This window comes from Parasteatoda tepidariorum, chromosome 11 (genome assembly GCF_982258835.1).
Source record: "Parasteatoda tepidariorum strain Cologne lab strain chromosome 11, Ptep-v5.0, whole genome shotgun sequence".
Taxonomy (NCBI): domain Eukaryota; kingdom Metazoa; phylum Arthropoda; class Arachnida; order Araneae; family Theridiidae; genus Parasteatoda; species Parasteatoda tepidariorum.
The window spans coordinates 68,453,548-68,479,795 of record NC_141765.1 but is presented as its reverse complement, the minus strand read 5'-3'; the positions used below and the strand labels follow the sequence as shown (position 1 = coordinate 68,479,795).

Here is a 26,248-nt window from a genome sequence, read left to right as displayed (position 1 = left end):
GTTCCGCAGGTGGTCGAAATAGCCAAGAGTTTCTTACTTATTAATCAAGTAAAAAAGAGGCATACTTCTTCAAAAATCTCATCTTGATAAAACTTTTCGATGGCCTTACTTTCCCTCAGGTCTCGGTCCGCCCCTTCTAGGCTAGCCATCGTATAATAGTGAATACAAACAAAAGATATTCAAGATGCGAGCAAAAGAAACTCTAAATTCTTAAATATCATGTGTCATGATCGTGGGTTTCGGAATTTAACAGTGAGACTCAGGAGTTTTCAACCTCTGGAATTATTTGTTTGCCCGCTTGGGTGTGGCTCAATTTATGATGTTCGAGCCCGAACACTGCGATAGCAACCTATTCAAAATCCATCTATTTCCTTCTGCTCTTATGCGAAAAGCTTTATCGCTTTTTTTCCAACAAAAATGGAAATTATATTTTCCATTACATAATTTTTTTCTGTCATAAATTTCGTTGCAAATATTTTTTTTTTCCTTTAGTAATTCCATCAGTCGTTGATTAACTTAGTTATGGCGAATTTATTAAAAAAGTAAAAGAGAAAAAAAAATCAAACAAATTTTTGATACATATAAATGTTTTGAACTTAAGTGTCTAAAGCATCAATCTCAAAAATGAAATTAACTGTGAGAAGAACATTGTTAAATGTGTTGAACAAAACTAACAAAAATAAGTATACCAGAGATTATTTTTTGTTAATATATATCGTCAAGAATTAAAATTCTTAATCTCATCGCTCTTTTTTGTTTTAAAAACCATCTATGACTTTATTATCGCTTATTTAAACCATTATATTATCAACTTACCTATTAGAGAATATTTCGCAAATTGGGAACTTTTTTTTTAACTTTTTAAGTTTTGAACCTCTGAAAACCAAGCAACTGCTACGGAACAGCTTTGTATTTTTGAGAGGAGCTGGCACCTATTTGGTCAACAGTAGAATCAAAAGTTTCCATACTTAGACTGGTGGTTTTAGCTAACCAGTGTAAAATTATTCCAATAATTTAATTTTTGAGTTATATATCTCATTGTAAATAATTGCATTATGCAGAATTCAATTTTTTTAATTTGAGTTCTTTATATTTTAATTTATATTTTACATTTAAATACTTTAAATTTTACATAAAACCAGGCACGCTTGTCGAATGTAATTTTTTAAGAGTCACATGGTTTAATGATAAATCTAAAAAATCATGTGTGCATAATGTTTTTGAATAAATTCGAACTTGTTAAAATTTATTTAATTTTAATTATTTGTGTAATTGCAACATTTTACTGAAAGAATTTACTTTTAGTTAAAGTTCCTTTGAATAGAGGAGAGAAGTAAGCGAGTTCTACAATTTTTATATTATTTGAACTCTCAAATGAACATATAACTCATTTAGGTAAACAACTTTAAACTTTCAGAATACTTTTTGCTTAACGCTACGACTTTTGCACTGTAGAAATATTTAGATTTTTGAAGACTCTCTTCAATTGCTATTTTAAAAAAAGAATAATAATAATAATTCAAATCATTTATTGAATGCATAAAAACATTTTTTGAACGAATAAAAATAACGAATTATAATTATGTTCCGTAGCTGAATATCAAATATATTTTTAACAGGCAAATATTTTTTTACGCACATCATTCAAAAAGTGCTCCTGTGGAGAAGCACCTTTTTAAATTCTAGAACGTAGTCTAATATCATCGCCTGCAAATTGTGCACCCATAAAGCGCACATCCAGTTCACACAGAGAGCTCTCGTCATAAGTTTCGAGTTAAGTACCACTCATCAGTATCTTTTGAACCATAAACATGACCTTGCTTTCTCAGCTGATTCCCTCTAAAAGTTACTGAATTCATTCACCTTTAGAAATCATGATGGTGGCATAACGCTTCAAGGAATACACATAATTTAAGATCCCCAAAATATTTAAATTGTTTTCAGAAAATACACCTCTATTACAAAACGTAAATGTTCTCTTTAGAAAAACATTACCATCGTTTATCAGTAAAATGTAATGTGACCTTCCCTTTAAATATTCTTTCCGACACTGCTCACTTTTTACAAACCGTCTCATAGATCTTAAAGTTGATGACACCAACTACCATCATCATAGTCAAGAAATACCTGTAATGCGTCCAGGTCATGAACTGTCACTTGCTCTAATTTTATTGCATCCCGTACAATTTAGTAATTATGAAAAACTTATTTACCGGAGGGAGATATTTTTATATATTATTATTCTTTTCAATCTAACACAAGTGGTGAGTTGAAAATTTATCAACATGCTCTTTTTTATCACATACAAAACGTGCTTTGAACATGTAATCAACTTCTAGGTAGGCCCGTGGAGAATTTACGGTGTAAAAGGCTAGCGGGGAACCCAATACATCAGCAATAAATGTGGTTCTTGGCAAGAGAGGGGGGATTTTATAATCTAAGGCCACTTTAAACCAGACATATCAAGCCGATGAACAAGCTGTATTAAGTCGTAATTTTGTTGCTATACAATTCAATGTCTTGTGTTAGCATAACTTAGATTTCCTATTTTATGATCTACGTTTCGCAAAGGTTGTGATATTTTACTAGGATTATTTGCTTCTGTAACTTTAAGGTGAGGGAAAACATACCACCTTAAATATATACTGATCAACATTATTTATAGCTTAATCTTCCTTTCCTTGGAAAGGTAATTTCAAAACTGTTATCGGGACTTTTATAAAATTAAAAGTTTTGAATTGTAAAGCTCTTTTATATGCAGCGTATCATTTTTAAATAATAAAGGTTAAAACCTATCTGTAATTTTATAATTGGTTATTGTTTGCTCTAAAACATTCTGACGCTTTTCATTTGGATAATTTAAGAAACTTACAAACAATTTTCCTCGAGTATCCCATTGTTAATTAAAGAAATACATTACGAGCGTTGGACAATTTTTAAATAAGAATGAATAGTATTTAAATACATAGATACAATAAGCAAACCAAGGATATGCTTTTGTAAAATAAAAATCTGCGTATTAAATAACTTTATTAATTTGATTGAGTTATTTAAGTTTTCTTAAAACACGTTGATTTGTTGAAATATGATTTACATATTGCCACACCTAAATAGAGTATATTGTTAATATTTAGTGAGTATGAAAAATTACTAACTGTACTGCAAAAATGGTCAAAAGTGTAATTTATACTAAAACCCGTGTAGTACTCAGTTTATGAGAACAACCATGACTTCATTAAACTGACTAATGTAATGTGAGTTAATGCCTTTTTTTTATAAATAGTTATACATTTATTTTTTTTACATTTATCATCATACGCATATAAATTAAGTATAATGACTTGTTAAAGCTTTTAGATACGTTGTTATCAAATTTGCATTTGAAATTTTAGCCATTATGACGATTGAAGTAGTTAGTAATATTTTTGTAACTCAGATGAAAATGTTTTTAAACTTTTTCTTCCAACTTCCTATCTTGAATTACAAACATTTCCAGTTAAATTATACTAAATACATCAAGCATTCTCCAGTTTTTTTTTGTCTTTTTTTGTAACTTAATATAGCGGTAAAGCTTTTTGTTATTTTTTAATCTCTTTTAAACCTTTATGGATTCATAATAGTAAGTCAAAAACGATAATGAGTTATTCGGCTGATTAGAATTATAGTTCCTGTAAACAGAGACAGCCTTGTCACCCGGAGCAATTTTTCCTGATTTTTGAGCAAGTTTTTAACAGTTTTTAAAGTAAATAAGTCTTTAAACAAGTTTCATAAGAAGAGCCAACAGTATTCTCTAAACTTTAGAATCAATGCTTAAATTTTTTGTATTTCGCACTTCAAAAATTTCGTTCAAAGCCCATGTCGCTAATTTTTTCGCCATAGTAAAAGAACTAAAGTGAAAACCTCATTGAATAAAGCTTTACTTCCGGATTTGGTAAATCAATTGTGACGATATACCAATTAGTTTTTCAAGATCCCGTCACTTAATGTTGCAAAACATTATTCCGAAAATAGTTTAGTCTAATGCAACTATCTGATCTTACAGACGATATACTTCGGATAATTTCACTTATCTTGACGATGTAGCTGAGAAACTTAACGAGTAACAAATGACGATGAAGAGTTGAATATGAAGGAGGGAAGGAAGAATTTATTTTTCCCCTTTTGGTAAAGGTAGGAAGCCGCCCAACAGACAGGCAGGTAAAGAAGTTGAAGCTAGGCCACTGTTTTGCCGCATAAGTGGAAAATCGTGCCCATTAAGTGACTTGCACGCACGCTCGCTTGAAGAAGCTCGAGCTTTGATGAAGTGGGAAAAACGACTGAAACTGCCACTGCCTCGTCTTTAATGATACCTTCGTAATTACTTTAGCGGCCACTGGGTAACGTTTACGCGCTTTCGACCAAACTTCTACAAATGTTGATGGAGAGGTCGTTGGAAGCATCATCATTATACTTCGAGTAGATATTTAAAATTAAAATGCTTTGGTTTTGTGACCTTCAGACATTAATGCATTAACTACTTACCAAAATAGATACAAAATAACAGACAAAATTTTACTTTTAATGTTTCACTCAACATATATGTGTTTTTAATCAATTTTTTAAAAAAATAAGGAAAAAAGATGCATACCTGCTTAAAACATTCAAAAGCTATGCATATTGCAGAACCGCATTGCGCAATAATACTGAAAAGCTTGGAATTATATAGTGATAAGCCTCTCTTTTCTAGAGGTGACTATTTATATCTTATATCAAATTGCTTCTTTGTGTCATTTTCCGATGAAACTTTACAAGCTCTAAGATTTTTCGCCAGGTAACATAACAGAACATTTTGTTGGCTGAGTGAGAATCCTAGGGTTTTCCATCAAAAGCGCATTGAGAAAAATTGCTTAGAATCATGACTTTTTTATTGATAAAACTCATTAATTGCAAAATAATGAATTTATTAATCATAGTTAATTTTTTGAAATATAATAATTGGTTTTGTTTTTTTCCGCTATATTGAACTTAAAATGATTATGAAACTATGAAGGCTATCTTCTTCATTGTTATTTTTGTTTTCAAATTTAAAATGATAAAAGGATATGCCTCATAACTTGTTGAAGTAAGATGAAATGCGAAATATATTTATATTCTAGTCATTCAAGTTAAATTTGTCGCCAACAAAAAAGAAAACATTATTAGATTTCACTTCATAATTTTTAAAAAACAAAAGGAAAAAAGAAAATTTAACTAACTTAAATAACAAAAATGCTGATGCTAAACAGAAAAATTAATGGTTTACAGTAATCCGAAAGATTTTAATATTAAAGCATAATATTTCAGTGATATCAAAAATAAGTATCAGCATTTTTTTAAACTTTTTCTTAAGTGACATTTGTAAGCCTTTTCATATGGATTCTGGTAAGCAAAACAGAATAAAAAACAATCAAAGTTTTAAAAACGCTTCTCAAAGTATGAGGAGGTTCTTTAAAAAAACACTATGGACTTGATTTTGTAAATAACGTGAATTACTATTTGATTACGTATTTCTATTTCTTCACTAAACATTTAGACGAAACAGTTTTATTAACCTCGATTGTTGAATATAAAGTGTTTTTTAATGAATTCAAAATTAAAAAAAACAACTGAAGTTAGCAACTTTTTTACAGATTCATAAATTAAAACTTTTGTCAAATTTTAACCTTTTCTTTAACTGACTTCATTTAAATAATAGATGTGTTTTTTAACCTCAGCTATGAAATTATTCTATGACAGCAAATTACTTTTAAAATTACTCTGAAAACTTGATTTGGAAAAAAGCCTGTTTATTTTTAGGTTTGCTTTGTGCATTTGCAAATCTACCATAAAACAAAGGTTGACTGAAGTTACCGTAAAAAGAGACCGCTTTGTTTAAAACCATTGCAACACAAAATACTATCATATTTTTACTCTTTTCGGAAAACTTCGTGACAAAGCGGTTTAGAAACTTATGCTTGCAAATGATATCTTTAACAGAGGTTAAAAAAAAATGAGAACAGGTGGCGCATACTTTCGGAAACAGACGTGACGAATTTCATGTGTGAACATTGGTCACGGAAGAAATGTGTTTAAAAGGAGTATTTTTGTGGCCCTCGAAATTTGAAAGTAAATAATCTCAAATCACTGACCAGTTGCTCAAACAAAGGCTTAGTTTTATTTCGAGAGCTTCGGCGATTTGGAACAAAATTTAATACAAACGATGGTTGTAGAGTAGGTTTATAACAAAACACTTCCTGGTTAAGAATTTTTTAAAAATGCATACACCAGAATAGGTTGCAACAATATGTGCTTTTATTAAGATCTGCTGTATTTTCTATAGATTTTACTTAAATTTAACTTATCGCTTTGTTGACCGGCAATTTTACACAGAATCAGTGTCATGTCACTAGCTATTATTTTGTAATTAAATGTGGAAGTAAAGTTAATCAGACTAAATGAACTTTAAGACATTTTATTTAGACTGAATAAAATGAAATTGAACTTTGGACACAATGCGTAAAACTTTTGCAATATTCCATATCATCCTGGGTCTTATTTAAATTGAAATAGATTATGCAAGTGGGCATTAAAATAGATTCAACACCGTTTGGCCATTAAATCGAACTAGCTGGACACCGGTCAAACCACATTGGCCAAAAATGTCTTTATACTATATTATATTACGTTCATATTATGTGTTTAGATTGTTGTTTATAATCTAATTGTTTATATTCTTTTTATTTATATTCTAATGGTTAAGTATTTTTAATGGGATGATTGTTTTCATTTAAAAATATCTAAACCTATTTAATGGCTGAAAGAAAATTAGATATGCTTATAGGAGTTGTCTTTTAAATTATCTCTGTTTCCTCAGGCAATAAAACAAATTATGATGTTTTCAGCCCCACCTACTTCAGTAATAGCTCGTTATAATTTAATGACGATTTTTTTCCTCAAATGAAAATCTCAATTATCAAATAAAAATACCAATAACCTATTATATGCATATATTTTTTGACTTATTAGGATTATAAAAATATATGTAGTGGTTATTTTGGATCACCCTGTACATTTTATTTTATCATTTTCAATGTTGATGGGTAAAATTCATAAACCTATATATTGACCGGTCATGTACAAAGCAGGCATATTTAATATAACGGTTGCTTTATACTAAATACACTTTGTATCACATCAGATACTAATGACAATACAGGCAGAGGTAAATATTAAGAACATTTAGTCAATGGCGCAACGAACTTTATGACTAATGTTATGATAAAATATCGTATTTTGTGGCAAAAACACCAACCACAACATGAAACAACAAATCAAAAAACCAAAACCATTGATTTCTGGTTCAGGGAACCACTGATAATTTATTTTATAGTGGTTCGAGTCAAAGTTTAGTAGTCTCAGAGCACCTTAAATTTCGAACCCCGGTACAGGTTTAAATTAAAAGAAAATCCTTTTAATGCTTTAGGTGTTATCTGCTTTGTATTGTTCTAGAAAGAATGTTGGCTTTATGTTGACTATTTGTAACTTATGACCTTTGGCCAAAAGAAAGAATAAAGGTCACAGAAAATAACCTATTATTTCGACCAAGTATTTTTAGGCTTAAGATTGTCAAAAATGTATGTTGGTTTCAAGTATTTAAGAAATTGGGGTCCTTTAGGAATAAGCTTTATAGTAAAATGACATCAGGAGCTTAAACATAAGTGCTTACTTAGAAAAGGGATAAGAAAAAAATTACAAATAGTAAAAACGTTGAATTTAAGGAAGACATTGCGATGAAATAAAAAGTATTTCTTAGTCGAAAAATTCCTTTAGTAGAACTGGAAACGGCATTTGAACTCAGTAGGTGGCTAATGTGAGGTCTTTATGTTCATCGGAAGCAGTTTTTATTCTTTTTTTTATTTTTACTTACAGTCTTATAGGTTTGATTAAGTAATTAAAAAAGTAATGCATGAAACTAGAATATTTAAGATGCTTCTGCTTTAAGAAAAATATATATAATGTTATTCATTGTAATATTTTTGTTACTTTGATTTTATCTTTCCCAGCAAAAATTTGATTTGCACTAATTGTTTTCTTTTCTTTTTTTTTCATTGCAAAAATTTGATTCAAATTTAACTATACTAACTTATATTCTACGAATTTAAAATTGTTAACTTGTAGAAATTAAAAAAGCGCCATTTTTAAATGTATCTTGCAACTCGTTTAAAATGAAATTCCATTCTTAGTACAAGGATTTGTTAACTGTTCATTAGCATTTCTTCATAACAATGCATTTGTTCTTTCTTTAATTTACTCTGAGCATTGCAAAAAAAAGTATGGTAGCATTTTGATTTATAAAAATAAGGAAAAAATTATCATTAAAACCATATCTCTCATTTTTTTGTCAATTTTAGTTTAGTATGTAAAATTCTGTGAAAATTTTCAATGTTGCTAAATTATTTTAAAACCTTTTTTAAGAGTTTAAATAATGTAGTTTTTCGATTAAAGGAAAATATTCGATTTACAGAACGTCTTTGAAGCAAAAAAATTGCATTTAATAATTAATGACGGTAAAAACTGATGATAGCATTCAATTATTAATACGAAAGCCTTCTTAAATTAATATTGCGTAATAAATATCTAAAATTTTGTTCTTGTTTTGATAATAGAATAAGCTAGAATGTTATTTTTCAGTGTTAATCCCTAATAAACTTTTGTTTTTATTCGATATTGTGATTTGGTTATTCTTCCTACTAAACACTTCATCAAAACTAATATTCCTAAACTTTACTTAAAAGAAGTTATTTACTTTTTTAAAAAAATGTTTCAATAGTTTAATAAGATATACTACAACTTCATTCATCACTGTTCTTTAAGATATCGATGTAATTAAATAAACTAAATGTAATTAAATGAACTATTTTCTAAACATTTTGCAAAGTATTGTTGTTACTTATTAAACTGAAAAGCCAAAATTCACTTTTCTTTTCTAATTTTTTAAAATTCTTGTTTTGATGCTACCTTCATTAAGGAATGTTACCTTTTTTAAAACCTTTATACGGTATGCATAAAATGCAAATTAATGTTATTAAAGCCTTCGTGAACCTTTTGTTATAAGACACATAACAAATATAATAAAAGCGTGTTAACAACAGAGAGAAAAAAAATTAATGTAACTCGTAATTAGAGGATCATCTTTGAGTTCTGACCTTTCCTGTATTAACATCTTCCCACCTGATAAGTAATTTTCTTTTGTTTTTCGCCCAACCTTAGTTGCAGAGTTGTTACGATAAAAAAATGGATAAATAAAACATTATTTAGCCTCATATCCTTGAGCTATGAGGCACTTCGCTATCCATAAAAGGAAAAAATCATCATAATAAGCTGAAATGTATAAATTAGTACGTATTACATTTAAATGCAGTGTACTATATTATTTTTTGCGTGCTATATTTACACTTTCAACATTAGATAACTGAAGAAAAAAAATAGGTCATTTTCTCTCTGCAAAAAATTATTCATTAAGGAAGTTTACATTGAATATTAAACTTTTTAAATATTTAATTATAATTATTTAAATCGTTAAAATGTAATTAAAACTAAAATTTGCGGATTTAAAACTACATCTTTTCCGATAGGTTTATTTAATTTGTTTTTAAAATACACATTAAACAGTTTTAATGCAAAGTTTCAAACTGCTAGTTACCTTTTTTCAAATTACAACTAATAGAATTCCTCTCAATGCAAATTCCCTTTTTTCAATTGATATCAATTTATTTTTTTAACTATTTCTAAATTCAGTTACTTACAAGGATATTAAAAGTCTTCTTTATTCAGTCCTAGATTTTGTTTTAAAATCTATTGACCAATTAAAACAAAAATTTCGAATTTTTAATCGAATTTCATTGAAGGATATTAAAAGTTTTCTTAACAGATTTTTTAAAAATACCTTTCTTTAATTTTTAAGCTATTGTTGAGAAATTAATTTAATAACTAACTTTGAATTACTTAATTGCTGCTGAACTAGTTTTCATTGAAATATATTAAAAGTTTTCTCAAAACAGTTCATTAAGGAAAAGGTGTATTTTAAGCACGTAATTCATGAAAATCCCGATTGGTGAGACTATTTCATTTACTTAAACAAAATCAAAATATATTCACGTTATAATAATTTTATTCTGCCAGCTTCATAAAGTTTCTTTATCGACTCAGTTAAAACATCACATCAAAATTTTTAATTAAAAAAAAACTGAAGTTACTGTACAACCGGCAGTTAAAGAATTCTTCAAAAATTCTTTAACTGCCCGTAGAGGGTGATTTATATTTCATATGGAATTTTACCTACTAGTATTTATAGTAATATCTTAACGGTAGTAATGTTGAATTTACATACTGACTATTGATACTCGCTTTTTATAGTATTATGTTTATTTTAAATAAGCGGGATTACCATTCTATATGTAGTTTTGGGTTTTACTATAATTTTCATAAAGATATTTTCGTAAAGATATATATCGCTTTTTATAATATTATGTTTATTTTAAATAAGCGGGGTTACCATTCTATATGTAGTTTTGGGTTTTACTATAATTTTCATAAAGATATTTTCGTAAAGATATATATCGCTTTTTATAGTGTTATGTTTATTTTAAATAAGCGGGCATTCTATATGTAGTTTTTGGGTTTTACTATAATTTTCATAAAGATATTTTCGTAAAGATATATATCACTTTTTATAGTATTATGTTTATTTTAAATAAGCGGGGTTACCATTCTATATATAGTTTTGGGTTTTACAACAATTTCCATAAAGATATTTTCGTAAAGATATATATCGCGTTTTATAGTATTATGTTTATTTTAAATAAGCGGGGTTACCATTCTATATGTAGTTTTGGGTTTTACTATAATTTTCAGAAAGATATTTTCGTAAAGATATATATCGATTTTTATTGTATTATGTTTATTTTAAATAACCATTAAATTGCCATTCTATATGTAGTTTTGGGTTTACTATAATTTTCATAAAGACTCAAACAAATAAAAAAAAAATTTGTAAAAACAAATTATTTCTTTTCCAAAATAGTGACTTTGGAGGAAAATGATTTAATCTATAACCTAGTGTTAAGCTTCTTTTAACCCCTTTCAAGAGCTAAATGAAATATAAAATGTATTATAAAAACCTTTCCATTCTTGTTGAAAAGTGTGATAACGTTCATTCTCGGTGATTCAATCCAAGTGACAAGTCCCTAAATGATAAAAGGGCAATTTATCTATCGGTAAAAGAAAATCACAGGGTTTTTCACCGCACTTTAATAGTCATATGAAAAAGCTATATTCATTCTCTAAATCTATAAGTCTTTATATTATCTTCCATGGGTGGGGAATGAAAGATAAGTGCCCCACCCTTCATCCTAAGCTTCAGATGGTGAACTAAGGTTCATACATTGACCTGTAACATCCGCAAGAAACTGCCGGCTATTACTGAGGTCACAATACACCAGTGGGGGAAATTTTTATATGAAGATTTTTTTCTTTTTTTTTTGTATAGATTTCATTCTTAAGTTTTTTAATCATAAAAAACAGTGATGTAGAAATGAAACAATTTGGTTGAGATTGGGTTTCAAAGCATTAAACAAAGATTGAATTTATAATTAGTGTTATTTCTTAATGTCTCCACTATTAATTTCCTTTTTAGAATAGTGAACAATGGAAGTCAGTGGAATACTATTATTTTTAAATCTACTTATGGGAAAATTTTAATAAATTAAAATACTGAAATTGAATTTTTCTTACAGAAAACAATTCAATTTATAATTAGTGTTATTTCTTAATGTCTCCACTCTTAATATCCTTTTTAGAATTGTGAACAATAGAAGTCAGTAGAATACTATTGTTTTTAAATCTACGTATGAAAAAAATTTAATAAATTAAAATGCTAAAATTGAATTTTTTTTTTATAGAAAACAATTCATTCGCAACTTCATTCCGCTCAGAAATCATTCGAAGAAATTAAATGGAAAATCACAATACATACCTGTCGAAACAACTTCTTTTTCAGAGAAAAAAGTTTTAAAATATTCCTTTCATAATTTTTTAAATGTCTCAATACATTAAATGAGATTTTATAAACTCTGTTGAAACCTTTTGTATTGTATTTCAATTATAAATATGATATATTATGTTGTCATTTATTTTTAAAAAAAAGAAAGAAAAATACATTCTTTAACTTTGCCAATGATACCCTCATAGTGTTTCAAGCTAACATTAAAAATACATCTGCAATTTCATATTGAAATACTTAAAAATTGTGATTACAACTTTTTTTTGCTTAGAGCTTTCTTTTTACCAACAAGAGAAACCATCGTCTTTTCCAAAAATAAATCTCTGATTTCTAAAAATAAATCTCAGATTGCGCAATACTGACGCGTTCAATTCTTAGCTTTAATACTGTATTTTCAGAAGAAATGTCGTTCTTTTTCCTCTAAATATTTGTTTTAAAAAAACTGAAAATTGTAAGACCCGATTTATAACTATAATCTTAAAAATAACAGACAGTTTTTCTTTTCTTTTTTTAGATCTTAATATTATTGCTTTATTTTAAACAACTAATATATTTCCTTTACGTCTACGGTAAGTTAAAATGTTCTATTTCCATTTTCACCTTCATTAAAGACTAAAAACAAAACTTCTCACTGATAGCTTTGTTTTCAAGCAAATAAAAAAATTTCATGTATGATAAAAGTGTCTTGTAGGAAAAGAGTTTCCGCAAAAAGTAAACAGGATAGAACTATTTTCCTTTTGATAAAGTCTGATCTAATTGTAAGTGCGAATGATAGCCTCGCCTTGTGTCAACATTTCATATCATTACTGTTAAAAGCACGGGTCAAACTCAAAATGAACTGAAACATTTTCAAAAAGTTTTCTACATTCTATTCAATGTTTGCCAACAACAGTCAATACCGTTCAGTGAATTTCGCTTGTGGTTCAATTGAAACGAATCGGGATCACATAGGTTACAGCAATTATCTCTCATTGTTTGAACGAGTCTTAACAAAACTGTATTATTAAGGCTATTGGATACATGAATGCTGTTGTAATAAATGCAATTTAATAGCTCTTTAAACATGCTAAAGCTAAAAGTCGTAAATAAGTTCTGAAAAAAGGTACTTTTTAAATGGTCTGAAAAGGCTTTATAAACCCGTTCATTGATTTTTTTGTAGAATAATCATAAAAGTATTAACTTTTCTTCCATTTTATGCGAATTTGTATGGACAAACTGGATTTGCGAAAAAAATGTTTTATCATTAAGATGTTACGTGTTTTTTTTCTAATTCCAAAGCATAACCTGCAAATTATTTAGCTCATTAAAACCATAAAATGTATTATTTAGTCTTAAAACTTGCTTAGATTTTTTTTATCGAAGGTAACATAAAGTATGATTGTGCATTGAAAGAAATTTTGTTTTTGCATTTAATGATTTACCTTAAAGGGTGGAAAATGTTAATTTTATGATTTAATTTCTTTCCGTGACATGTTACAACTTTAAGTCAGAATTTATAAACTGAAAATAATCAAGTTTATCACTGAAAGAACTAGAAATAAGCAAGTTTTTTTCATTAAGTCGTATTTATTATGCCCATATATTTATTTTATTGAAAGGCGTCATGCGTTTCTTAAATTGTCGTCGGGTTTTGGGCTGCACTAAAAATAAATTTTAATTTTTCAAGCTTTTGCATTCTACTTTTTAGATTCTTTTCAGTGGAACAATTTATACACAATTTCTTGTAAGCAGCATCTTATATAAATTCATTAAATGTCTTTATTTATTATTTTAGATAAAGCTATCATAATTAAATATATTTGTATAGGACTGTTAGTTTTTGCATTTTTTCTAAACAAACTTAATCATTGCAATCTTTTATTCTTCTCTTTGTATAGATACATCAGATTATTGAGAGAAATTCAATTCAGTCTGCAATTACTATTTTCTTTTACAAATTATGCTTTTATGCTTTCTTTTTTAAGTGCTTTTATGTTTTAATGAGAGATTTAAAAAAAATTTCAAAAAAATTTTATTCATTGGCTAAAATTCCTTTCATGAAAACTTTTAGTCGAAATTTATAAACGGAAATGAATCGAAATTAACAATAAAAGAGTACAAGAAATATACAAGTTTTTAATATAAATTTTTTTTGTTTTTTTTCACAATTACAATGCTAATCACTTATATTCAATGTCTTATATACTATAATTAAAAGTCCATTATTACTTTAGAGAGGAAAATATCACTCATATAATTCAGAAATACTTCTAATACTTCTAAAAATACTTCTTCGAACATTATGAATTTTGTTTTTTATTATTATTATTAATTAGGGAATATTTTTGCGATCCTCATAGTCTTTAATAAAGTAGAATGATTATAAAACACATTAGAATTTCAAAACATTTCAATTTATAATTAATATGAGCGGTTAGATTACTACGTTGGTAAGATATATTTTGTTCAGAAATACAAATAATTTGCATGATTTTCTATCCTTGAACAATCATTTACTTTCTGCTATACAATTCAAAACTTGTCAGGATTACTTTATAATTAAATAATACTACTTTTAGTTTTAATTTGGGATAAAAATAAGATATCAATAGAATAATATTAAGAAAGGATGGCAAAAATTTACTAATATAGTCTATGACAAAGGCAAAACAATGTCATATGACAAACTTAGAAATAAAAAATAAAAAAACTTTTTTCTAAAGACAACTGTCATGATATTTACTAAGAAACTTGACAAAGACTACATAAAATGTTATATATTACCTCATTTTATTTAACTTTTATATAATTTTTGAACACGTTAGCATTTTACTTTAAATCTGTGTCCTTTTTTAAAAAAATTGTAGACACACTCTCATGAAACTTGTCAAAAACTTAATATCTGTACCACACTGTAATTAAAATTTAATAAATTTTGTTTAATGAGGTATCAAATTTAACTTTTTAGGTTGGATTAATTTCAAAAAGTGACAGCAGACGGTTCAACTTTGCACTGTATTAAAGTTACATTCAGTTTAAACGATATTGTGGTTTAACACAGTTCAAAATTTTTAACTCTGATTGGAAAAATCTAAGAGATACCTGATTATAATTTCATATTTTATTTCTATGATTGTATTTCCAATATTTTCATAAAAATGCATCACTTGCACCAAACCGATATCAATGAATCTGCAAATTGGGTAATTTTGCTTTTTAGTCGCGTCTCTTGGTAAACTACACTATGCCAAAAACACGGATGTGAATGGCACACTTATGTAGCCTAGATTATGCAAATGTGCCTTTATTTCATTTATAGTGCAGTAACTGAAAACTAAATAGTACTTTAAATGGGTTTATCTTAAGCATAACTTTTCATATTTTCGTGGTTTAGACATGGAGTTTTAATTTCTTAACAAAACTATTTAGAAATATATATATATATATATATATATGTATATATATATATAGTATATATATTATTATCTATTCATATCCTTGAATTTTATTATTACTTTGATTATTATTGTAAAGAAATATGTAAAATATAAAAGTATAGACTTAATTTAATAAAAACTAATTTATAAACATTGTAGATTGATTATTAGCATTGTGGTTAACTTTCAAATTACCTAAGGTAAAGTGTTAACTTTCACTGTTCAATCCTCGTCTAGTGCCTTTTCTTCCGGAGAATCATTTTATTTGATACCTTCGTTAAAGTTCAATGTTAACTCTTCGCCTTTTCACTTCATAACAGCTGACAAACATATAAACATTCTCATCGTCTGTTAGACACATTACCTTCTTTGGAAAGCTGTTCATGAATCTACATTTCGTAGTCAATTCACTCCACCTCTCTTTTTCCTGGAGCATAATTTGTCTGTACGTAGGCTGTCATTTAAGTGTAACCCCAACGTGCCCCTCCCACTAAGGATCGCCACTGTGTTGCCGCCTCTAGACCCTAGTAATATCCACAAAATAATTACACTGATACCTTTGTCAGGCGTAAGACTTCGGCAGTTAAAGGCGAAATTTGAATTCTTGCTTGGGCCGAGGTCACTACAGGTCGAGTCACGACCCTGATCTGCCACTCCCAAGACTACGTGAGGCATTCTAAAATAGCGACAACCATTGCTGGCCTAAAGGCTTTCTGCATCAAGAGCAAAGAGTACATCTAATTAAGTTCAAATGAAGCAACGAAGGTTAAAAGACATTTTTCTTCAATTAAGATCTCCTAAAAGTGAAGCAATATGTTTCGAAAAAACTCTCATCTTACAGTTTTTTGGAAAACCGCTCTTATTAGACTTGTTCAATAAGAAAGAATTCTTCGCCATAAATGATCTCATTATTTTCGAACCAATTCTGTTTCGTTTGGCTTTATATTTATGTATGTTGATTTTTATGGGTTGGGTAATTTTTACTTCGCATCGCGAGAATTTTTTCTTCTTTTTTTTGTGGTACTTATTTTAACTACTCCGTGCAACTGAGATTTAATAGCTTTCCATATTCATCGGATACATTTTTCTCTTCTATTTTCTTATTCTTAATAACGTGAATAAAAACAGCTTTGAGTAAATAAGAGAAATTATTTTCCCTTTATTCAGAATAAAATTTTATTTATCTTTTCTTTTCTAATCCTAAAATGCTATATAAATGCTTTTTTTTTAGCATTATTTGCAGATTACGTGAAGTAACGCTATCTTTTCATCTTCTTAAAGTAAATCTCTAATGTAGGAAACAAAAATCTGTTGACTTATTAATAATGTGTTAAAATTATATATGTCCGTACAGCTCTTGTTATCGTTTTAATTATTCTTAAATAACATTATTTCTGAAGTATGAAATGTTTAAACAATCCATAATAAATAAACAGTAAAAATATAAGAGCTGGATAGGTATTTTTTTATCATTATTTCCAAGAAGAATTTAAGGGAAAATTAAGGATGCACCTAATATTTTCTTGTTTTTAAGTCTTTAAGTGTTATTAAAACTTCAGGAAAAAGTACTGACTTTGACCGGCTTTTTTCTTTATTATTCAGAAAGCAGTTAAACAAACTAATGAAAGCTTAAGAAATCAGAAAAATGTGTTATTGTTCCATGCATAATATTGTTTTGCATCGTATATGTATATTTAGCCACCACAAGTTTGACCCATAGTTTTACTGCTAACAGAACTATTTATTGCACTTTACCAGGACATTTTATGCTAAACTGCACAGTTAAAAATTCTGTAATTTTACATGAATGTGATGATTAGTGTCCATCTGAAAGTATTTATTTTTAATTCTTGTGCATCTTTTGAGAGAAGTTTATAATGTATTTGCTTACGTTATTTAAATAAGAGCAAAAAAAATTATTATTATCATATCTAATATTTCTGTTGGCATTATCCAAATCCTTTTTTCCAATATTTTTATTTATTGTGTTTTTTTTTAAAAAAAAAATAGCATTAACTATAGGTGTACATTTCTCTTTCTAGTTTTCCAACACCACAAAGCAATGGTATTGTCCGGGGATTTGACTCATCATTTTCTTATAAGTCAGGATCGCCTTTTCTTGTAAGAAATGTGGACTCTGATGGAAATGGGAGTAGTTTAACAACAGGGTTAAATAGGAAATTAGACAATCAAAGCTCACCAACACCAGCTGAGACTAGAAACAGTAACAACAATAACGTCAACAGCAGCAATCCAGTGCTAAGTAGTGGCAGTATTTCTGATTTCTCATCCTCTCAAACACTATTAAATCTAGTTCGAACTGCTAGTGCTCAAAGTGCCTCACAATTGGAAAACTATTTAAAAGGAGCTGTAAAAAGAAGTGCGGACGGTGAAAGTCGACTAGATCCTTTAGATTTAACTGTTGGTGGAACTGCTCTTAAAAGACCAAAATTTGAAGCCGGCAGTGTGCGTGATTTAAGAAACTGTCGGGACTTTTTTCACTCTGAAACAGAAACATCAATTTCTAGTGGCAATGATGGACATGGAAGTATTAGGACACTACCTGCTAGTGGTACAAAACCTTCATGGATGTCTTTGTTAGACAAACGTATGCATGCATCTCCTACATCTTCTTCTAGGACTTCACCTAAAATTCAAAACTCTGATCAACGATCGCGTTGTGTCTCACTTTGTGTTGAAAAATCATGTTCATCACAGTCTGAAGCTAGTGATCTTTCTCATTGGACAGTAGATGATGTAGTAAAATTTGTATCTTCAGTTGAAACCTGTAGTGAATATGCTGAGGTGAGTCTGATTTTCAATTTTTAATGCTATAGATTAATTAAGAAGTGGGCCATCTAGCAGTTTCTTTTTAAATCAGAATTTTTTACTGCTGTTTAATACTGGAAATGTTTATAAGCACACAGTATCAGATTTCCGTTATGTTCAAAATAAAGCTTGATCAACGTTGAAAACTTTATCAACTTGCGAAATGAGTGCTGTGTTGCCGAAACAATGCAAATTTTGAAAAGAAATTTCGATCTAAATTAATCACCTAAGCAGATTAAATACAGTACGCGAATTAAAGTTCGTGAAAACAAGCGTGCTAGTGAGCAGAAAATGAAATACTCACACTCAGTGTGTCCAACTGAAAATAGTTTTACCATAGCACTGTTACAGTCAACTAAGTATGATTTAGCATCTCATTAGTAATTATAGCTATAGAGTAATTTTATCATTTTTGTGGCCAGAAATTGAATTTAAGGATTTACACAACCTTTGATGTGTGTCAGTGAACGCGAATGTTATTGCTACAGAATGATGGTAAAGATTTTTTGCAACCATAAATCGAAGATATTGGCTTGCACAATATTTAGTTTCAGCCAGACGATGTGATAGGTCACACCTTTTATCTCACAATCGACCATTCGGTATTTCTGAGATCAGAATTTTTTGAGGATGTCATTTCGCATCTACGCAACTCTAGTTTGACGTTATTAGACTATTTCTTATGATGCCATGGGGGATAATCTTATTTTCAAACGATTCGGTCCACTAAGCACAATACTACAGGATTTAACTGCGAAATAAAATCATGAAACATCGGAAATGCACGAATTAGCCAGAACAACCACTTGAATAAAGTAGTATTTCATAAATAATTGGAAGTCTTGCTGTTGCTAACATAATTTGTGCTTAATTTATCGCATTTTAAAAAGAAACTACTGACTGACCCACTCTGTTAATATAGTTTTATCTATACAATTCAATAAGCTTAAAATTGTAAGGTTTTCTATTATTCTAAGTCGTAGAAATTCTTTTCAGTCTTTTCATACAGTAGAATTCTATTAAGGGTAAGACCGAATATTTCATTCTTTATTAACGAAATATAGAGAAAAAATAAAAATTACCAAGTTTAGAAAAAAAACGTTTTCATTGTATGTATATAATTTTAAAAAAATAGTTTTCATAATTTAAAGTTTAAAAAATGCTGAGAATTTTGTAGCACCCAATAATTATTGCATTTATGTTCTGTCATAGTGTTGCGAATGCAAGCTAAGTTATTAAGCGTATACTAGATTTTTTAAAAAAAAAAAATTATCTTAATAGGGCAATTCCACGAAAGTGTCAACTTTTCAGTGAATTTTTTTTTTTATAAATTGCATATTTTAATTTTAAAAATATGTTCAAAAATAGCCAAAGTCTACATATTACTGTTTAATTTTTGATAATTTCAAGTTTTTTGAATCTGGCAGCATTCTAAAGTAATCACATGGCTGACAAGTGAATTCTTCACATTTGTGCTCAAATTGTTTTCTTGAAAAATACTTATAAAATAAAAGAAATGTATCTTTCTTTTGCAATATTTTGAAAAAAATATGCATATAGTACAAAATTTAAACATTTAAAACCTAGCCTTTAAGTCATTTTAAGTTTAATATATTAAATAAAAGTAACTTTTTTTTTGTGTCATTCCGTCACATGTTTTAGTATATTTTTTTAAATTGCAACTGCGTTTTTGAATGAAAATGTGTATATTTTGGAATATAAAGCAGATGTGGCATAAGAATCAATGAGGAATTGTAAAATTCTATGCATTTGATTATTAACTTCCAATAACTAGCGTGACGGAATGACACATCTTCGGCGATGGAATGACAAAACGAGTCCTTGAGAAGCTTAGTCAAAAACTAGGGAATTATTTTTTTTTCAATTAACTTAATGGCTAAAACAGCTGTTGAAAGACAGATAAAATGTTGAAAAAGACCAAGATCCCCATGATATGATGAAGAAAAAAAAACAGAGAAAGAAAGGCAGAGAAGAAAGCTTCCGCGACAAAAGTTGGACTTAAAAAACTCAGAAGTACAAACGCTGTTGTGCAGAGATTGTGTAAACAAAGAAAAAATCAAATTCTACCAATCTCTTCACATACAAATAATTTAAATTCCCTATACAAATTCCTGCAGAGTCTTGGTAAAGCCATAAAAAAATTGTACACTCACTTCCAAAATCACCAATAGAGATAAAAAAATTAATTCAGTCTTTATGACAGAGTAACGAAACACTGACAGAGTAACGAAGAGTGCAGATGCAATATATACTTATGGCCTTAAAAGAGGCTTTTCATAAAGAAGCATATATTGATGTAAAGTGTGTCTTATCTCATTTTTGTTCTTATTCTCATTTTTGTTAAGTGTATTTCATTAATGCCTCACAGCACATGCACCTATAAATACCATGTAATTGTGATGTTGTTCTAAAAGGCCAAACAAGATGTTGGCTGCTGTAAAACGGCACATAATATGTAAAAGAATTTTATGATTTCATAAAGGCGAATCAACAAATCGTTGAAGTTTTGTTTTTGTCCAGCTATTCTATTTAAGAGAGGGTAAAAGAGAATGACTTCTGCTAGACACTTGCTACATTAGCATTGCCAGGAACAAGAGACCTGCACTAGATGCTCATGTAGTTGAGAAGCGAATCATCAAAATTGGAATGCTTTCTAATTTTAACCAAAACCAAGTGTATGATTTGAAAAGCCACTGTTTTGAAGAGGAAATGGAAAATATGATTGAGGAGTATGCGGTCGGCTCTTTAATCATTGTCCCATACTGCTAAAAAAAAGAAGGCACATTTATATGCAGCGCAAATTACTTTGATAAACAAAGACGATTTAGATGTTAAAGTATTTAAAGAACATGGGACAAAAATTGATTTATGCATAAATTTCCTGAGAACGAAGATAAGATGTGACATTGGCAAGTTAGATATAAAACCTCTTCTGAGACAACCTAATTTTCAAATTGTTGAAATTTTAACTGATTCTTACGTAAATATTAATTCTGTTTATCTGTTACATTCTGTTTATCATTTACATATTAATAAAACATTTTTTAAATGAAGACTTTCTTCCACTAAACTTTTTGTCATTCCGTCACGGTCATTCCGTCACAGCAAATAGATGTTAATAACTGCTAGCCAACCTGAGGTTAATTTTCCAAATTCACAATTTACATTGCTTACACATTATACTAAAAGTAAAAAATAGTTCAGGAAAATAATAGTTGCAAAATTCACAGAAACTACCAGTTCTAAGCGGCATGCCGAAAACTTGGTTGCCAAAATGTCATTCCGTCACACAAGTAAAAAGTTCATAAAATTAAAAATAAAAAAAATACAAAATTCTTTTTTTTTAGTTTATGAATCACATTATACCAATAATAATGATATGCATGAGAAAAAATCATGTTTATTTGAAATTAGATGCATAGAAACTTCAATTAATTGTCATCATGCAAGTCAAAATGTCATTCCGTCACATATGGAATTGCCCAATAACCTTTAGAGTTTATCGTGGTTTCTCTTTCTCATAACGCAAATAAAAATTCATATCATTCAGAAGAAGAAAAAAAAAAAGGCGAAACGTTATGCTCCTTTATTCTTGTTAGTTCAAGGTTATAATTTTAAACTCCTAAATGCCATGGAATAAGAATGCAGATTGATTGCGGATTCAAAATGACAAAAAAAATTAAAATCTAATCATAAATATAGCATGATAGAAACATTTATATTTCTGTTCTATAAACCGAATGAAAGATTAAATGAAGTATTGTCCCGCGAAAAATCAAATTAAGAATTCTTCAAGTGATGGTTTTATGTTCTTTAACTGAGACAGGTGTCATGAAAAAGTTATTTTAAGAATCAATTACTTGAAGAAAAGTAATGATTACTTGGAGGTATGTGTTTACATATCTCGAGCTTTGCATTTTGACGACAGTTCCAGTTCCATCTAAGAGGTACTATGACCCAAGGCTGATCCGTATTTTTGATTCTATCTTTTGACCGGCTTATCTAAGTTTATTTAATTTTCTTGCAGTAGCTAGAACATGATACAAATCTAAGTGGCATTTTCTTTCACGGCGCACACTTCTATGGCCTCAAGCTTTCCTGAAACATCAATGGATGTTCTAGGTCAACTCTATCCACCCTACATTTTAAGAGTCAGTATTAATTAAAGGGAGTGGCAGTTGGGTCCGGTTGAAATGACCTTGAATGCCAATAAATAGGGCACGTACCCCCAACAAATGAGGTCAATAATAGATATCCTAATGTTACATAAAATATCGATAGCAGATCTTTGGGATCATTGATACTCATTAGCATTGTGTCAGTGAGCGAAATTATTAACGTGATTATTTAAAGCATAATACTATTAAAACTCCCCTAAACATATCAATAGTGCATCTGTAGAGAGTTCAACAGAATCAATCACATTTATTCGTATCTTGGTCTTTTAAAAAAGCCCTCAAATTACTTTTTTTTAAACTAATTATGTAAAAATTGGGTCTTATTATGATTACTCTTATTCTTTAGGATAGTTATAGATTTTAGTCCCCCAAATATCAAGTAGCGATTGCGAATTTCGTCCTTTACTTGACATATATATTATATTTTCTCAGGCTCAGATTTAATGTCGAATATGTACCGATATGAGTTCGACTCTAATCCTACATTTTATGTTCAGTCATCGAAGTTTAATATTTTAAATCCTTCTCGCTAAATAGATTTTTAGTCCATTTTAATTTATTTTTTTTTAGCATCAGTATTTAGTTTTTTTTTTTTTTTTTTTTGTATCTTTGAGTATCAATAAATATAGAAACGTATACACATTGTCTTAAATTAATTTAACCAAAATACATTTATAATAATAAACATTGCAAACTACATTTTAACTTCAGCAAAATGTTAAATTTTAGCTTTAGATATTTCTGAAGATAACTGAAAATTATGATATTCCCTTATAATTTATTCCATGCACAAGTGGTTGTAATTATTAGAATCGTGATTTATTGTTAGGAAATATTGATATTTTCCAATGTATTGCAATATTTTGCAATTTCACTAATTTACCTTAAATTTTTATTCGTCAATACTTTCTTTATCCAAATGAAATTTATCAACTTTCACGAAATTTTCGTATTCGATTTTTATCGTTTTAAATAGTACTTGCGGTTTTAATCATAGTCTACAAGGATAATGATTATATCTGATAGTTATGTTATAGATGACACTTGGGGCATTATCGAAATTGATATTCATCATTATCAATAATAATCAAGATATTATTGTTGTCGATTATTGTTGTTTGATATACATTTTTCTAGAGATAAGTTATTCATGCTATATCGTTATAATACTTTTTAATGTCGTTATCGAAATGCTTAGAAAATGTTGATACTAAATGATATATAGCCTAGCTCTACTATTCACTTCTTAATAAACTCTGAATATTCTTATAAATTATTAATAAAATTCTTATTTTGTTATACGAAAATTTTCATTTTGTTCATTTTGCTATTAAGAGAAAAAACTAACGATCACAGAAATAAGTAAATAGGATATTTATATAATGTCCCTGATGTCCTTTTTAAATATATGAATGCTATCTATTTTAATATCCGTTTATTCAATTATTTTTTTATGAATTTATTTGCTTCAAGAAAAGAAAAGTATCAATTTTGAGATAATTGTAATTTTTGTGAAGGCAAGGTAATTATTTAAAAATGTAAATATGACTGATTATTTACTAATAAATTCAATATTTAATTATCCTGGTGAATCTACACTGTAAATAATTTTCGTGTATCTGAAAGCTAAAAATGGTGACAATTACTTTACACCTAACTGGTGTTTCACTAAGTGTTCCACTACACCGAAACCTAGGATTTTGTTGCTGGTGTAACGAAACCCTAGAATGCTCGTTTACTCTACTTGGTGCAATGTAACCGTCACCAGGTTTGTTATTCAATAACTCTTAAATTTATAATACTACCAGTAATATATAATACACATATGAATCAGTAAAGTTACTTTTACGATAAATATAAAAAACAAGGGTCATAAATTTACGATACATATGTATAATATTTCTTGAAATAAAATTAATTTACTAATCAAACATACACACAGCATTCTTTCCCATCCTTGCATTTTCGTCTCAAAATGATTATTTAAATCATAACTATCGATAAATGATTATTTAAAAAAACTATTATCGATGTGTATCAAGCGTTACTTCTAATCAACTGCACGACTGCTTTATAATGTTGTTACTTTAAATTAAATGCCTTAAAACTTTTGCTTATATTTCTTCATTATTAATAATTCAATTACAATTACGATACATAATCTATAACGATAAGTGCCATTATTTGTTTTAATTAAGAGAATCCTTATTTTTGTGAAGAAAAAAAAACTTAATAAACCGATAAATTCCATTTTTTAAACCTAAAATTTTCTTTTACTCCAATAATTCTATAAAAAATTTAATTACAAGGACATTGAAAACTTTTTAAATCTGTTTTTGAGTGAGTACTTTGAATTTCTGATTTTGTATACGGTATATTTCAGGGTGTCCATTAAGTTTTACTAGAATATTTGCATCGCTAAGTACACATAAAACAATCTCTTGTCTCGAGACTTTAAAATATCCGAATCTTTATCTTATTGCGCGTTACTCTATTTTCTTACGACATGATGGAAGTGAGTTAATTTTTTCTTGGAGGATAAACATTTGGTTCGGTGGCAATTTCTTAATCCTCGAAATTACCGAATGTGCTTCTTTGCGATTCGCTACACCAAACAATAATATAAAAATAAAAAAAATAGTGCCTAGATTTCAAAACGTATCATCATTAATGGTTTGGAGAACTTTTTCAAAGTAGGAACACTTTCATTCGGTTGGATTTTGGAAAACTCAGCTTAGGTGGCGAAGAAAAACAGCAAGATTGTGCTCATTTACTTACTGCAAACATTATCTAACACTAGTGCAGAGATAATTTGATTAATTTTCTGTCAAACGCTGAATAACCTTATGCTCTCTGGATCATAATCTATTGAATAACGTTGTTTCTTTTACAGAAATTGAAACAAAATACTTTTTACCACGCCTCGAAATTTTTTGTTTGAAATTATATGAGAACTTATTGCATATCCTTTATATATTGTATCTCTTTTCAAAAAGGAATAATGGAATCGATAAAAAATGACCACAACTTAACTGGAAGTACTTTTTCGATCCTTCTTATGAAGCAGAATAACTACCTGTTCACCCTTATTTCTCCCTCTAAAATGTTTATTCATTATTTATTGAATAATTCGTCTACTAAACTATTGTCATGAATAATACTTTCAAAGTTGAGATGAATTAGAAAAGTTCAGATTACCATTGGAAGTCTATAATTATAATTATTACGGAAGGCATGGAATAAAAATAAACTGATTTTTATTCGTTCTTCGTGCTTGCCTCTGGGAAAGAAACCCGAATCATTTGACATTACGATCGTATTATTTTATTCCATGCAAAAGAAGCCTATTTGTATTTTTCGTGTTTTTATTAAATGTCTGCTCCAAAAAAAGAAAATTGGTGAACAGTATTTGCACCCAATAATCGAAAGGCAAATTAATTATCTCTCCAACTTTGATCACGTATATCACATTTCCTGGCTTTAAATTATACCTTTTTTTTGTTCATAAATTATAAAAAAAACGAACGGAAAAAACGAAATTGACTAGATTCTCGCGAAATAATCAAAGAGTTCATACGCACGAAGATCATTATTAAGAATTTAAGCTTCCGAGTAATTTACACGTAATTTTAATTTGTGGTTAATGATTTTATTCAATATATTCTTAACATAGATGTTATAAATTAGAATTTCAGTATGCATTATGTGGATTTCGCTCTGTTAATAAGCTCACGTTTTGCTTGTAA

The 26,248-nt window shown here is 28.5% G+C and overlaps 1 protein-coding gene across 2 annotated transcripts in view; it reads left to right on the top strand.

The window, feature by feature from the left end:
* Positions 1–26,248, top strand: part of LOC107436447 (uncharacterized) — a 246,518-nt gene that overhangs the window by 183,788 nt on the left and 36,482 nt on the right. For both annotated transcript variants that reach the window (XM_021145057.4, XM_043040071.3), the window contains exon 5: positions 17,517–18,279. In XM_021145057.4, the coding sequence (XP_021000716.2) occupies positions 17,517–18,279 (763 nt within the window). The remainder of the gene's footprint in view (positions 1–17,516; positions 18,280–26,248) is intronic.